Source organism: Sycon ciliatum, chromosome 11, assembly GCF_964019385.1.
Source record: "Sycon ciliatum chromosome 11, ocSycCili1.1, whole genome shotgun sequence".
NCBI lineage: Eukaryota > Metazoa > Porifera > Calcarea > Leucosolenida > Sycettidae > Sycon > Sycon ciliatum.
Window position 1 is genome coordinate 19,282,839 of NC_088653.1, and position 13,896 is coordinate 19,296,734.

The 13,896-nt window shown below is 48.4% G+C and overlaps 1 protein-coding gene across 2 annotated transcripts in view; it reads left to right on the forward strand.

Annotated features, from left to right (window-relative positions):
* The first annotated feature begins 254 nt into the window (after positions 1 to 254).
* Positions 255 to 13,896, forward strand: part of LOC135827435 (adenylate cyclase, terminal-differentiation specific-like) — a 24,017-nt gene continuing 10,375 nt past the window's right edge. The window contains exons 1-4 of one of the 2 annotated variants that reach the window (XM_065339935.1): positions 255 to 486; positions 9,557 to 10,332; positions 11,937 to 12,110; positions 12,439 to 12,489. In XM_065339935.1, the coding sequence (XP_065196007.1) occupies positions 459 to 486; positions 9,557 to 10,332; positions 11,937 to 12,110; positions 12,439 to 12,489 (1,029 nt within the window). In that variant the 5' untranslated portion in view covers positions 255 to 458. The remainder of the gene's footprint in view (positions 487 to 9,556; positions 10,333 to 11,936; positions 12,111 to 12,438; positions 12,490 to 13,896) is intronic. The other variant, XM_065339936.1, reaches the window with a different exon arrangement.

Here is a 13,896-nt window from a genome sequence, read left to right on the forward strand (position 1 = left end):
GTACTTGTAGGTGTGTGGTTGAGCGGTGGGGTGCGTGAGGGCGATCGCCCTCACGCACCCCACCGCTCAACCACGGCCACATTAGAAAATTTAGCACTACTCGTACCGCTGGTGCTTGCACCTGCGAAATCTCGCTGGCTCCAATACTAGCCTGCTGATGTTACCACCTACCTACCTTACTGGCGAACGACCCAGTACTAAAGCCGTAGCATAATGCTCTTCTTGTGTAAAGTTTATTTCGTAGTAGCAGTAGCCAGTACTGCAGTAACGTTAGTAGAATTTATTATTCTCCGCTCCGATGAGATGACACTCAAGTAATTAGTTGGTTCAGTGCAGTGTGTTGATGGTTGGGTTGCTTAGCTAGACCCGGGTGAAGTATTACTACTAGTAGTATTACTAGTAGTAGTGCATGTTCTTCCAGCGGTTTGGACGACACAGGACTCCGAACAGATAGCAGAATGCAGCAGTCAAGGCAACAGGGCAGAGGTAAGCAGTGGCAGTCATGGTAGCGGGCGATTTCTTTCCGGTTCCGCTTTGGAGTTTGGCTTGTCAAAGTCCAACCTGTAAACAGATGGAATAGGTGCGATTGAAAAATTATGACACTCCCTCCCTGCATTGTGACTTTGGCGAGTTTGGGATCAATATACAAGGGAGGTTCTGCTCTACGTTTTGGGAACGCGACGCAAAGAATCACGCGAACTTTCTTCGCGTTCCCGTAACGTAAAGAAATGCTGTTCTGCTCTACGTTTCACCTAGAGAAGTCACGTGGAATGTGTACTGGGAATTTCCCCTTCCATATTTGGCAGTTTTCTGCATGCAGTTGGTCGATACCCAGCAAATCCGTACGCATTTTCTCTGCGTGTGCCACAACGTAGAGAACCCCATCTCTGCGTAGAAATCTGGAGCCAAAACACACGAAGCCGTAGACTCTAACCCAGACACCTGCTCTCTACGTGATTTCTCTACGTTTCACGTATAGCAGAACCTCCCTACAGTGCTGGCAACTGAAATCCGACCTCCCTAGCGGTACGCTAGCCGCGTTAGCGATTCGTACGAGACGCTAGGGGGTCGGATTTCAGTTGCCAGCACTGTACCTGGCTGTAGACGTGTATGTTGCTTTGCCATTTCCGCATGAAAACCAGCTTAGGCCACACTGAAGAAGGTCTGTGGTTCGACTCACCCGACCGACCGTACAATTTCAGCCCGACCGTAACTTTTTTTCGGCGGGCTGTCGTGTGACTGACGTACGTGGACTGAACACGTCCACGTCTACGTGCTGTGCAGCGTGAGTCTGCGGACGCAGGCGGCTCCTTTTGGACTTGACTTGTAGTTGTACTGCAGTGCATGCAGTGCAGTGAGTGGTACGACTGCTGCGTGTCAAAAGGCAGTACAGTGTATTTACATGTACTAAAAATATATATTAAAAAAAAAGAAAATCCGCCCGCCCGCCCGTAAAAAAAATGTCCATGTTAGTCGAACCACACACCTTCTTTAGTTTGGCCTTAGGCCAAACTAAAGAAGGTGTGTGGTTCGACTCACCCGACCGACCGTACAATTTCAGCCCGACCGTAACTTTTTTTCGGCGGGCTGTCGTGTGACTGACGTACGTGGACTGAACACGTCCACGTCTACGTGCTGTGCGGCGTGAGTCTGCGGACGCAGGCGGCTCCTTTTGGACTTGACTTGTAGTTGTACTGCAGTGCAGTGCAGTGAGTGGTACGACTGCTGCCTTGTGCTGGTAGTAGAGTCTACTCGATACGCGTATACAGTGTATTTACATGTACTAAAAAATATATTAAAAAAAAAATCCGCCCGCCCGCCCGTAAAAAAAATGTCCATGTTAGTCGAACCACACACCTTCTTTAGTTTGGCCTTATTATTATTATTTAAGCTCAGCACGTGGTGGTGGCCACACGATTCGCACGCTTCGCGTGCTCAGTGCTTCTGTGGCTGCTTCCGCTAGCTACACGATTCGCACGCTTCGCGTGCTCAGTGCTTCTGCGGCCGCTAGCTACACTGTACATGTTCGCACCCTTCGCGTGCTCAGTCAGGGCAGCGCTGCTCCGCAGCATGGCCCGAGCGTGACACACAGACAAACACACGTCACAGGTGCCTCTTCTTTATAAGTAAAGATGCATGCATATGCGCACATGAAAACGGTCAATGCGAAAGGCATGAATCAGGGAGTAGTAAAATACCGGTATTTTTCTACTCCCTTGCCTGAATAATAAAAATAATTATACATGTGTGAACCTGTGACGTACATACATGTATGTGTGACCCTATCTTTGGAAATAAAAAAATTGTGGGAAATAAAATAAAAAATCGCTCGCTCGCACCGATTTTCACAGGCTCATGACCTGAGAATCAACTTTATTTTTTACCATGGCCTAATGCTCCACCCTTGTGTAAGTAAGAAACTAACTATTACTTAGTTGTGGTGTTGAGCACGCTACCGTGTAGGCAATCTAGCTGGGAACTCTCGCTTATTAAATTAGGGATCTCAGCGCGTGAACTGCGCAGCCAGTCTGCGCAGGTAAGATTTCGATCCCAAACGCGTCCAGTACCAGTGAAGAAACCGTGGAAAAGAACATTTTTTCGAAATAAATCAAGTTGAAGAAGACAGTGGAAATGGCTGAATGTTGCGTCCAGGAAAGCACGTTCTACGGCCATCTCCAAGCTACCTATATGTATCTCCCAGACACTCTCTCAGAGGAACTATGGAGGGTCAAAGAGCACAATATTTCACTCTTGGACGCAGCGTGAACACCTCTTCTACTGAGCGCGATGTCTTCTCTCTGAGTGATAATGGCGGCGATGTTCACGATGGCTGATGCACTGAAAATCGAAGTAGTACTAGTAGGACAATCTAACCGGAGAAAACGTCTGAATTTTGACTGCATCCTCTCTGAAGTGGGTTCTTGCCACATGGCAAATTATAGGAAAATCGACTGGGGCGATAATATATTCACAATGTACCATTGCTAGCGAAATGGGAAATTGCGCATCGGAGCTTCAAGCTTCGATATAACAGTATATCGCCTTGGCCACGCTGTCCTTCGCCGGCTTCGGCGGGAATCACAAAGTATGCTCGAACGACGATGAAGATGACGATTCCGCTAGTGTCCACCGCTTCCGCTAGTGTCGAAAATCGACCGTCGCCATTTTCTGCTGTGTCCGCGATAGGCCCAGACAGATCCTGCCGGCAATTCTTTCGGCAAAATATGATCGAAACAAACAAACAAACAACAACAAACCCGTGTTGAGAAACCGACCCTGCAATTTTTATGAAACATTGTACGGGATTGTACGGGAAGTGGATAAAATACACGTTTTTCGGGAGCAAAATGGAGCAAAATATCGAGTTTCTTGTGCCAGGCTCGGCAAAATATCGAAGATTTCGCAGCAACATTTTGCGGCAATATCGATAGCGGTGAGCGTAGCAGAATCTGTCTGGGCCTAGTCCGCGAGCTGCATACGACTCCCTGGTTTCGCTTGACTATACTGAAGTGGTTCCGCGCTGACATGACCCTGGTGCGTAGATCTACACTTGCTTCGCTCACTGTACATCGTTTACGTTGCTGCTCATCATACATGTATCTACTGCCATGTATTCCTTATGGATAGAGCTTTCCAGGAAGCCCAGGATTGTGAGAATCAACGGTAGAAATGATGGATTCTAATATTCAACAAAATGTCGGAGAAATATGTGCAAGAACGGCGATTTCGCATTTTCTGAAGGCAGCTCTAGTACTTCAAATAGAATCAAGGACAACAATGGCTGGAGTGTCTAGAGCTGACTCGGAGCTGATATTGAAGCGTGAACGAAAGGAGAGAGGAGAGAAAGTGAGTGGAAGATTAGCGATGGCGATTCTAGCGGCAATGTCCCCCTAGTAAGTTTCATGACGCCAAGAATTGCCTGTTTGCGTTAGAGGCATCATGGCCGCCATCATGGCCGCCATTGCATTACGAACCTAATTCAAGGGCGCGCCGTGTGCCCCAGAGTTCTGGAGTGGCGACATTAGAGAGGTTCTGCTATACGTGAAATAGGCCCTGGCGGATAATGCTCGGAAAAAGTAGCGTTTTCTGCTCGACATTCTACTCGTATTCTGCCCCATTCTGCTCGTATTCTGCCCCATTCTGCCCGAGAACACAAGGAAACATCCAAGTGCGAGACAAACTCACACTTGGATGCACAGAAGGCTTAGCCTGAACTGTCCGCGCGGCACGGAAGCAAGGTCAAAGGGTTCGCACCAGGGAGTAGTTAAATACCGGCATTTTACTACTCCCTGGTTCGTACTCGTAGCAAAGTGCATGTGCAGAGGGCAACATAGAGCATGCAGTTTGATAGTATCCGCATGCGCACAGTATGCCGGCGTCTTGACTCGCTCTTTTTCGGCAAGACTTTCTGAAGACTAGTGAAGTAAGATCCCTTTCGCGAAGTGGACGACGCAAAATCATCAAATGCGGCCATAATGTATCAAAAAGGGACCATGTACCAGTAGGCCTGGGCGGATAATGCTAGCATTATAAGTAGCATTATAAGTAGCATTATAAGTAGCATTATAAGTAGCATTATACCGTAGTGTGCGATTTGCAATGATCATTATGCTAGCATTATAACACTACATTCCACAAAAGTGGCATTATACTCAAAATGTGGAAGTTTTTGCCACTGCAAGTCACATGTGTGGGGTGGGAGCAGCTGATGTTTGCAAAGTCATGTAGCATTAGTGCATTGGCTATGGCGGAAGGGCGGCCAAACTAAGCCATTTTCCATGCATACTATTGCGGTTTTTCTGGCATTATGGAGCAATAGCAGCATACAATTAGCATTATGACCATGATTTTCTAGCATTTTCTATGCCGTCTACGTAGAACTACGAAACGTGCACAATACTGCCCAAACCAAGCCATTTTCCATACTTACTACTGGTGAATTGCTGGCATTACAGAGGAACAGCAGCTTTATAAGGGTTGGTTCACATAAGCAAAATCGGCGCCGCAAGACATCGGCGGTGAGCCAGCTCCCGATCCGTTGCGCCTACGGTTCGAGTACCAAATCTACTACAAAGTAGTACAGAATGTGCCAAAATGCTACGACAGGTTTGCCAATTGAAGCTTGAATTCTTTGTTTCTTCAGTAGTTCAAGGTCTTTCGGTGATGGCCACTCGGTGCTACCTTTTACTGGAGATCATGAAACTACTTCTACACATTTTATTGCAGTCTAGTAAGCAATGATGTTGAAATTATGCTTGCAAACGTTGATGAAGTCACAAGAACTTGCCAATGTATCCATTATAATTTTATATTTGTTTCAATTGTATTTGTCTCATAAGTTGCACAATGGTCAAGCAGATCATCCGAGAAGGACGGGCTGGTATCCTGACATATTTGCCGCCTTGAAGCGACTACAAGAATGGCGAACGGATCTCCTCTCTAGCTTCAATTTAGGAAAATTTAGGACAAGTATTGGTTTGATATTTTGACAAAGTCTGGCTCCCGGCAACCGGCGATCACCGGCGCGAACGGTTCACAAACCACTTTTGGTCAAAATCGTATGGGATCGGCGCCGGGGCAGATCGCAAGAGTTGGGCACTGTCCAACTTTACCGGCGGTCCCTTGCGATATTTTACCGTATGATTTTGTTACGACTGCACTGGTTCACACAATCGCAATGCGCCGGGAGAGGTTGCAAGAAGCCCACCGCCGGTGACTCCCGGCGCGTACCGGCGATATGTGAACCAACCCTAAGTAGCATTATGATACAGTTTTTTCCGGCATTGCCATTAGCATTATCCCGCAAAATAACTAGCATTATCCGCCCAGGCCTACATGTATGTACCAGCGAGTTCACATGCTTGTGAACACAATTTGGGAGCCGTAAATAGGCGCCAGCAGCCCTTTCTGCAATTCGTAGCTGGTTCTGCAGACTATCTGCTCCTTGTTCTGCACGTTTCTGACGAATTTTGCTCCTTTTCTAAAATAACCCACATCCTGCTCGAAATTCTGCCGACATTATCCGCCAGGGCCTAACAGGAAACGTAGAGAAATCACGTAGAGAGCAGATGTCTGGGTTAGAGTCTACAGCTTCGCGTTTTTTGGGTCCAGGTTTCTACGCATAGACGACGTTGTCTTACCTATGTATGTTGTGGCACACGTAGAGAAAATGTGTGCGGATCTGCTGGGTATCCATCAAATGCAGGCAGAAAACTGCCAAATATGGAAGGGGAAAGTCACTCCCAGTACATATTTCCCATGTGATTTTCTCTACGTGAACGTAGAGCAGAATAGGTTATTTTTATGTTACAGGAACGCGAAGAGAGTTCCCGGGATTCTTCGCTTCGCGCGTGACGTCGAGCAGAACATCTCTAATACCATAGAATCCTGCGGATAAGCCCATGGGCTTATCTGTTTCAAAAGGACATTTCGGTAGGCTTATACAAGAACATGGGCTTATACGCTGACACCAAAATTGTGCTATTGAAAAGTACCAAGGAAGTGAGAAGTGCATTGCTGAAAACCACTACACTGTGCAGACAAAAACAAACGATGATTGTGCTGAAATATACCAAAAAAACCTACATGTACCGGTACTACATATTGTGTTGAAATGTGCCAAAAAAACCCTACATGTACTATCAAGAGTACTCTTATGTACTCTTGGTACTATGTACATGGCACGACCAAGAGTCCATAATTATTATTTGTGGACTCTTGGTACGACCTAGGCTCATGGGCTTGTACGACGAAGCTTCGTCATGCTCGAACTTTGCCTGGGCGTATGCGCGAGCATGGGCTTATCCGGGTAATTCTACGGTAGTCATGACATCATGTTCTGTGTCGGTCTTGTTGGTCAGTTCGGAACAGTTTCCTGTTCAAATCACCTGTCAGCCTGTTGTGCTCTTTTCCCAAAACATAAACTGTTTAGTAGTTTGGCAAGCCACAAACGAACTAGGAGATCCTAGTAGGCTAGAATCCGGAGTGTGTGTGCGCGTGTGTGTGTGTGTGTGTGTGTGTGTGTGTGTGTGTGTGTGTGTGTGTGTACTGGTGTAGGTATGTGCGTTTGTGTGTGTGTGTGTGTGTGTGTGTGTGTGTGTGCCTTGCAAGCTGTTGAATGGTGTAATCCCAGCACAAGTTGCTATGTCTAACATAGCTGTTCGCTATCATCGCTTCCGATGGGCATGTCTGAGGTCTGAGGTGTGTGCGTGTGTGTGTGTCCCGACGATTATGGTCACACACGTCTTTCTTCTCTTTCTCAGACTCTTCCTGACTTTTCTTTCATTCCCCTGGGTGGTTACGGTTACCAACAGCCAGTGAATGCCGGAGTATGTGGTGTGATGTGTGTGCGGGAAAAAGAAAAAGAAAGAAAAAATGAATGAAAAGACCAAAAATAGAGATTCACTGGCCAGAAAAAGTCACTTCAAAATAGCTGTATGGTGTAGACCAGGCTGAATAGTGACGTTCAATTCTTCAGCCTTGCAAGCTGTTGAATGGTGCAATCCCAGCACAAGTTGCTATGGCTTCTGGCGTAGCATTGTTATCATCGCCTCCGGCGATGGGCATCAAAGGTCAGGTCAGGTGTGTGACAGTGTGTGATCAAGAAAAAGAATGAAAAAAATGAAAAATAGGGATTCGCTGGCCAGAAAAAGCCACTTCAATCAGCTGCGTGGTGGATACCAGGCTAAAATCAGTGGCGGTCAATTCATTAGCCTTGCAAGCTGTTGAATGGTGTAATCCCAGCACAAGTGGCCATGTCTAACATAGCTGTTCGCTATCATCGCTTCCGCGGTGGGCAGGTCTGAGTCTGAGTGATGCAGTAGAGTTGTGTTCGGTGAAATCCGACCCGGAGTGCACATTTTAGCGCGCTCATTTTGCACGGCCCTCGACGCCCTGGAAGTGGCACGAATGCGGCTGGACGTACACATGTACACATACAATGATGTAATCAAAACTGGTACAGGGCGCCAGCCGCCAGTTTTGAACTTTGGGTCGGATTTCACCGAGCGCACCTGTTGTAGTGCAGTGCGTATCGGTAACCATGGTAACAGCGCTGTCGTCTTTAGATGACGAACTACCTCTTCGCTCTCGCCATGCCACACACCAAAATATTCGACGGGTCCGCGTACCGGGCAGGTCAAGAACAAGGAGTCGTACAACTCCCTGGTCAAGAACCACCTTTCCGCTTCCGTGGGACGCCACCACCCCAGGATCAGGCGTCAGATGCGGCTCCTAAACGGTGGGGGGGGTAGATCAGATCCACCAACCACACCAAAAGGACTAGTAAAATGGTTGTTCTCTGTTTCGAGAGAGAGAGAGAGAGAGAGAGAGAGAGAGAGAGAGAGAGAGAGAGAGAGAGAGAGAGAGAGAGAGAGAGAGAGAGAGAGAGAGAGAGAGAGAGAGAGAGAGAGAGAGAGAGAGAGAGATTTTCTGTACCACACTTCAAGAGTCGAGGAGAGAACTCCCGACTAACAACTAACACTGACAACTAGCAACTAACGACTGACACTGAGACAAGACGAGACCACAGAATGTTATTATAGTGAGGTTGTGAACGTTCCGCCAAAGAAATACAAGTACAAAGTCAAGTAAGCCAATTTAGTAACCGAACGTTTTCGTTCCCTTCTCATCATGGTCAAGTACAGGGAATAATGGAAAAATGTCAAAATACAGCAACTTATAGAGCTACAGCAAAAGCATAGGTTGAGAACCTCACGCTTTACATGTGGTTAAAAATAGAATTCAGGAGAACAGGTCAAAAACAGGGTGAAGGTGAAGAAATGACTAAAACATTATGAAAACATCAGTGAAAGTGTCAGTGAATGCTTCTCAGGCCTCACTGATGTTTTCATAATGTTTTAGTCATTTCTTCACCTTCACCCTGTTTTTGACCTGTTCTCCTGAATTTTATTTTTAACCACATGTAAAGCGTGAGGTTCTCAACCTATGCTTTTGCTGTAGCTCTATAAGTTGCTGTATTTGACATTTTTCCATTATTCCCTGTACTCACCCATGATGAGGAGGGAACGAAAACCTTCGGTTACTAAATTGGCTTACAAAGTCAGTCCTAAAAAAACCGGTGTCATATCGTCAATATCTGCCCCCCCCCCCTTAGGCAAGCAGGTATCGACAAATACCTGCCCGCCTATCGCTTCTTAGGGCAAAGAACACGCTAGATATGCCCTGCTAAATGCATGGTGATTGGCTGCTACCATGGTGATGATCATGTGACGTGCCATAATGGGTTGTACGCAACCCGCAACCCTGCAGTTTGGGTTCAACTAATTTCTTGCGATCACTTTGCACTGTTTGGCAACTGAGCCTTTTGGACCATGTCACGTCACATGAAGTTCTGATGATGTGAGGGTGACGTGACGGTGCGCTGCAGTGAGTGAGTGGACGGAGCGAATGCCCCATGGGCCTCTCACGTTGGCACTTGCTGTTTGCTATGCTATGCTGTCTGTCGAATTCACACCAGGATATTACTAGTATCACGTCTTTCCATTATCACCAGTTTGGTTGTTCACGTTGTTTTGCACTTTGATCTGTTGCTTAGCCGGCGTGACGCCGTATGATCAGCCGCAGCAACAGCTACTCCCCCGGCAAGCACTAATCTCCCAGCAACAACCATTCCCCCAGGAATTCATAATCCTCCAGACACAACACCAGCAGCAGCAACTGCCGCTGCAGCAACAGCAACTGCAGCCACAACTACTCCGCCAGCAACAACACCCGCAGCAGCAACTACAGCAACAACTACTCCGCCAGCAACAAGACCCGCAGCCACTGGCAGATCCACAACTAGTCTACCATACACCAGTCTCTACGCACCTGCAGCCGCAGCAGCAGCAGCAGCAGCTGGTCTACCAGCCGCAGCAGCAGCAGCAGCAGCTGGTCTACCAGCCGCAGCAGCAGCAGCAGCTGGTCTACCAGCCACAACAACAGCAGCAACTGGTCTACCAGCCACAGCAGCAGCAGCAACTGGTCTACCAGCCACAACAACAGCAGCAACTGGTCTACCAGCCACAACAACAGCAGCAACTGGTCTACCAGCCACAACAACAGCAGCAACTGGTCTACCAGCCACAACAGCAGCAGCAACTGCACCATCAGCGACTGCAGCAACAGCAAGAGCACCAACAGCAACAGCAACTGCAACTGCAGCAACAGCAACAACCGTGGCAACAACAGCAGAGGCAACAACAACAGCCGCAGCAACATCAGCCGCAGCAGCAACAGCAGCAGGTCGACCAGCCGCAGCAACAACAACAGCAGCCTCAGCAACAACTTTCCAATGATGTTGTCTCTGAGCAACTGGTAGGGGCACAACAGGTAGGAATGCTGGGCAATTCTCACGCACAAAATACGCACACAAGTGGGGTAGTAACCCATCCTATGGGTAGGGGGGGGGGGGGGGTGTTGACATCAACCCGGATCAAGCGGCATCATCACCATTGGCTAGAATGCCTTCATTGGGTGGAGCTGTTGCTATTGCTCTGTTGGTCTGAATCTCCAGTGATTAATGCGTTCCTTCCTGACAGGCTGAGTTACTTTGTAGAGCTGCACTCTAGGCTAGATTGGGCGTATGAGAATATTCGCAAGTCTTTCAACTCGGACCACACGACTATATCCAGAGCAGTGATCCAGGCGCGGGCCCCGGATAGGTTTCTGGGTGCCCGGAACACACCCCTTTTTTCGCTCAAAATGCAGGATTTTGCTTCATTTTTTGAAAAATTTCCCGCGGGGGAGGCCCCGGAACCCCCCCCCCCCCTTGAAGGGCACCGGCGCACGCGCCTGGTGACCTCTTCTCGTCTTTTGGTTGTGTTCTCCTTCCTCTCTGGTCCCTTGTTATACCTCTTTTTGTGTTGTTGTCTCCGAGTCGAGGTCGACTCTCCGCAAAGGGGAGGGCTGTGTTGCGGAATTATGTTGCGAGTATGATTTTCGCATGTTGTTGTATTTGGTTCTTGTCCTGTAGAGTTCTATGTCTGATGTCATAATAATGGTCTAAGTGTACGTGCGAGTATGGTGTGATGTGTGACGTTTATGGTATGTGGTGCATGCAAGAGTACGGGTTGTCAGAGTGTGAGAATCTGCTTCCGTCTGTGTGAGAGTGACTGTCTAGTGAATGCTGTACATGTGCAGTGCTAGTTTGGTCTGGGAATGAGAGTCATGTGTGATTCGTCTGTGGTCTGGTTGTCTTGGTCTTGGTCAGGTGTTCTGTACCTATTGATCCCTGATTGGTCGTCCCGATTTGTCGCCGCTTTATTACTGCTTGTTCTTTGTTTTTCTTGGCCTCTTTCCCGTTGTCTTTTCGTGTGACCTTTGCTTTCCGTTCTCCTCCTGCGCCCTCGTCATTTGTTCTTATAATAATTATAAGAATTGAGACACAACCAAGAGTTGTCGTTGCTGTGTGACGGGGGCCAGGGGGAGAACGACACTATTTCTATATCAACACGTATCAGTCAGTATTACAGTGTGTGTGTCACACCGCCGCGCTTCTCGTTGCAAACGGCAGACGTCTGGTCTGCGAGAGGCGGTAACCAGGGAGTCGTAAAATACCGGTATTTTACGACTCCCTGACGGTAACACTAGACACGCGTAGATGTTGATAGGTGCAGTATCGGTGATTCAATCGCTTTGCTGATCCAACTAGCCAGCGAAATGGTCTACGATCAAAGCTGGTTACTGTTGACCAGTTTAGTCGCGAAGAATTCTCTTTTGTACAGCTTTAAAGTTTTTACACTACTGCTGAAACCACTGTCCAGACATTCACGTCCTTTGGGAATGCTGTGCACTCCACGGAGGCAATGTGGGTATGTTTTACTCTGTGGTGCGTGTGTGCGTGTGTGTGTGTATGTGTGTGTGTGGGTGTATGTGTGTGTGTGTGGGTGTGTGTGTGTGTGTGTGTGTGCGTGTGTGTGTGTGTGTATGAGCAGGATTTGGAAGAGAAGGAAGAGCTACCGCAGCTCACCGAGGAGCAGGAAGGGATTGTGAGCAAAGCGCTTGCCCACTCTGGATCCCAGTCTCAAGTACTCTCCAAGGCCTTCAACATCGATCTGACGCGTGCTCACATCGGCACGCTCTCTGGTTCTAGATGGCTCAACGATGAGGTAATGATGATGTCATCATGTCATTATAATGATGTAATGTCTTGGCTGGAGACTACAGTAAACCTACCCTAGCTGAACGCCCTTGGTGCAGCGGAAACTGTCCTGATATGACAGGGTTCCGCTATGTGTTGCTGTCTATTCATTGTAGACCCTGATCCTATCTTTGTACTCGTGTTCTTGTAATTGGCGATTATGTTGATGTGGCCCATGCTCACCTGTGTGTGTGTGTGTGTGTGTGTGTGTATGTGTGTGTTTGTGTGTGTGTGTTTGTGCATGTGCGTGCGTGTGTGTGTGTGCTGTGCATGTGTGTGTGTGCTCTGCTCTGCAGGTCATCAATTTCTATTTCAAGATGATCGCTGCACGTAACGACGCAGATGAGGTATGTGCTGTTATTGTTGCTGCTCCTGATGCTGCTCCTGATGCTGATGCTGATTTTGCTGCTGCTCTCGTGCTGGCCGGTTGCTGGTTTCATTGCTCTGCTCTTCAGGAGGACTCCCGGTTGCTTCCCTGGATGATTCTGCCCTCTGCTGCTGTTTGGTGGAGCAGTCATCTCATTTTATCCCTCGGGTCACACAGTGGCCATGGTTTGGAGAGGTGGGAAGCGTGTTCGGGATTCTGGCTGCTGGTGGTGCTGACCCCGGTGTTGCCTGTTCAATCTCTACAGCAATGCCCTGCTGTCGGTGTCAGGCAGGTCGTAAATGTATCAGACGTAGCTGTGTTTGCGTGAGGAGACGATGTGTGAACTGCTACCCAGGTAGAGCTTCTCCGTGCCTATGCTTGAATCAGATTGAATCAGATCCAGGTTGCTGCTTCACAGCCGCCTCATGTAGGCAGTAGTGTCACTGGTGGTGCTAATGGCCACTTCGCCAGCCAGCCAGCTCGTGTCCACTTGGAAATATGGAATGACGCTAGTGATGCCTCCGCATCGTCGGGTGATGATGGTGATAGTGATAGTCTCGTTGGTCAGGCGACTTCGGGATACCAACGTATCAGTAGAGCAGGGATGGTATGCAGATGACGATTCAGCCGGAGGTAGGATACCATCACTATGGTCATATTGGAACGATATCAGTCAGATTGGTCCAGGATATGGGTATTTCCCGAATCCCAAGAAAACCGTTCTCTTTGTAAAGCCTAAGCATGAACAGGACGCTCGGCTACAGTTCCAGGACCCTGGCGTCGTTATCACAACTGATGGTAACCGATATCTTGGAGGCGTGATTGGCAGCGAGGATTTTTGTTCTTCCTCTATGGAGCGGCGTGTCCAGAAGTGGGGACGGGTATTGGATACATCGTCTTCTATGGCAACCACACAGCCACAGGCAGCCTATAGCGCATTAACTAAAGGTCTGTCGAGCTCCTGGACCTATCACATACATTGTTTGCCATGTTCTCCAGAGCTCCTGGCGGCGATCGACACCGTGATCGATGAACGTCTGCTTCCGGCCCTACTTGGCGATGGTGTCCGTCCTGATAGTCCTGAGAGAGAGAGAGAGAGAGAGAGAGAGAGAGAGAGAGAGAGAGAGAGAGAGAGAGAGAGAGAGAGAGAGAGAGAGAGAGAGAGAGAGAGAGAGAGAGAGAGAGAGAGAGAGAGAGAGAGAGAGAGAGAGAGAGAGAGAGAGCGAGAGAGAGCGAGAGGAGCGAGAGAGAGAGTGAGAGAGAGAGTGAGAGAGAGCGCGCGGGAGAGAGAGAAAGAGAGTGAGAGAGAGAGTGAGAGAGAGCGTGCGAGAGAGAGAGAGAGAGAGAGAGAGAGAGAGAGAGAGAGAGAGAGAGAGAGAGAGAGAGA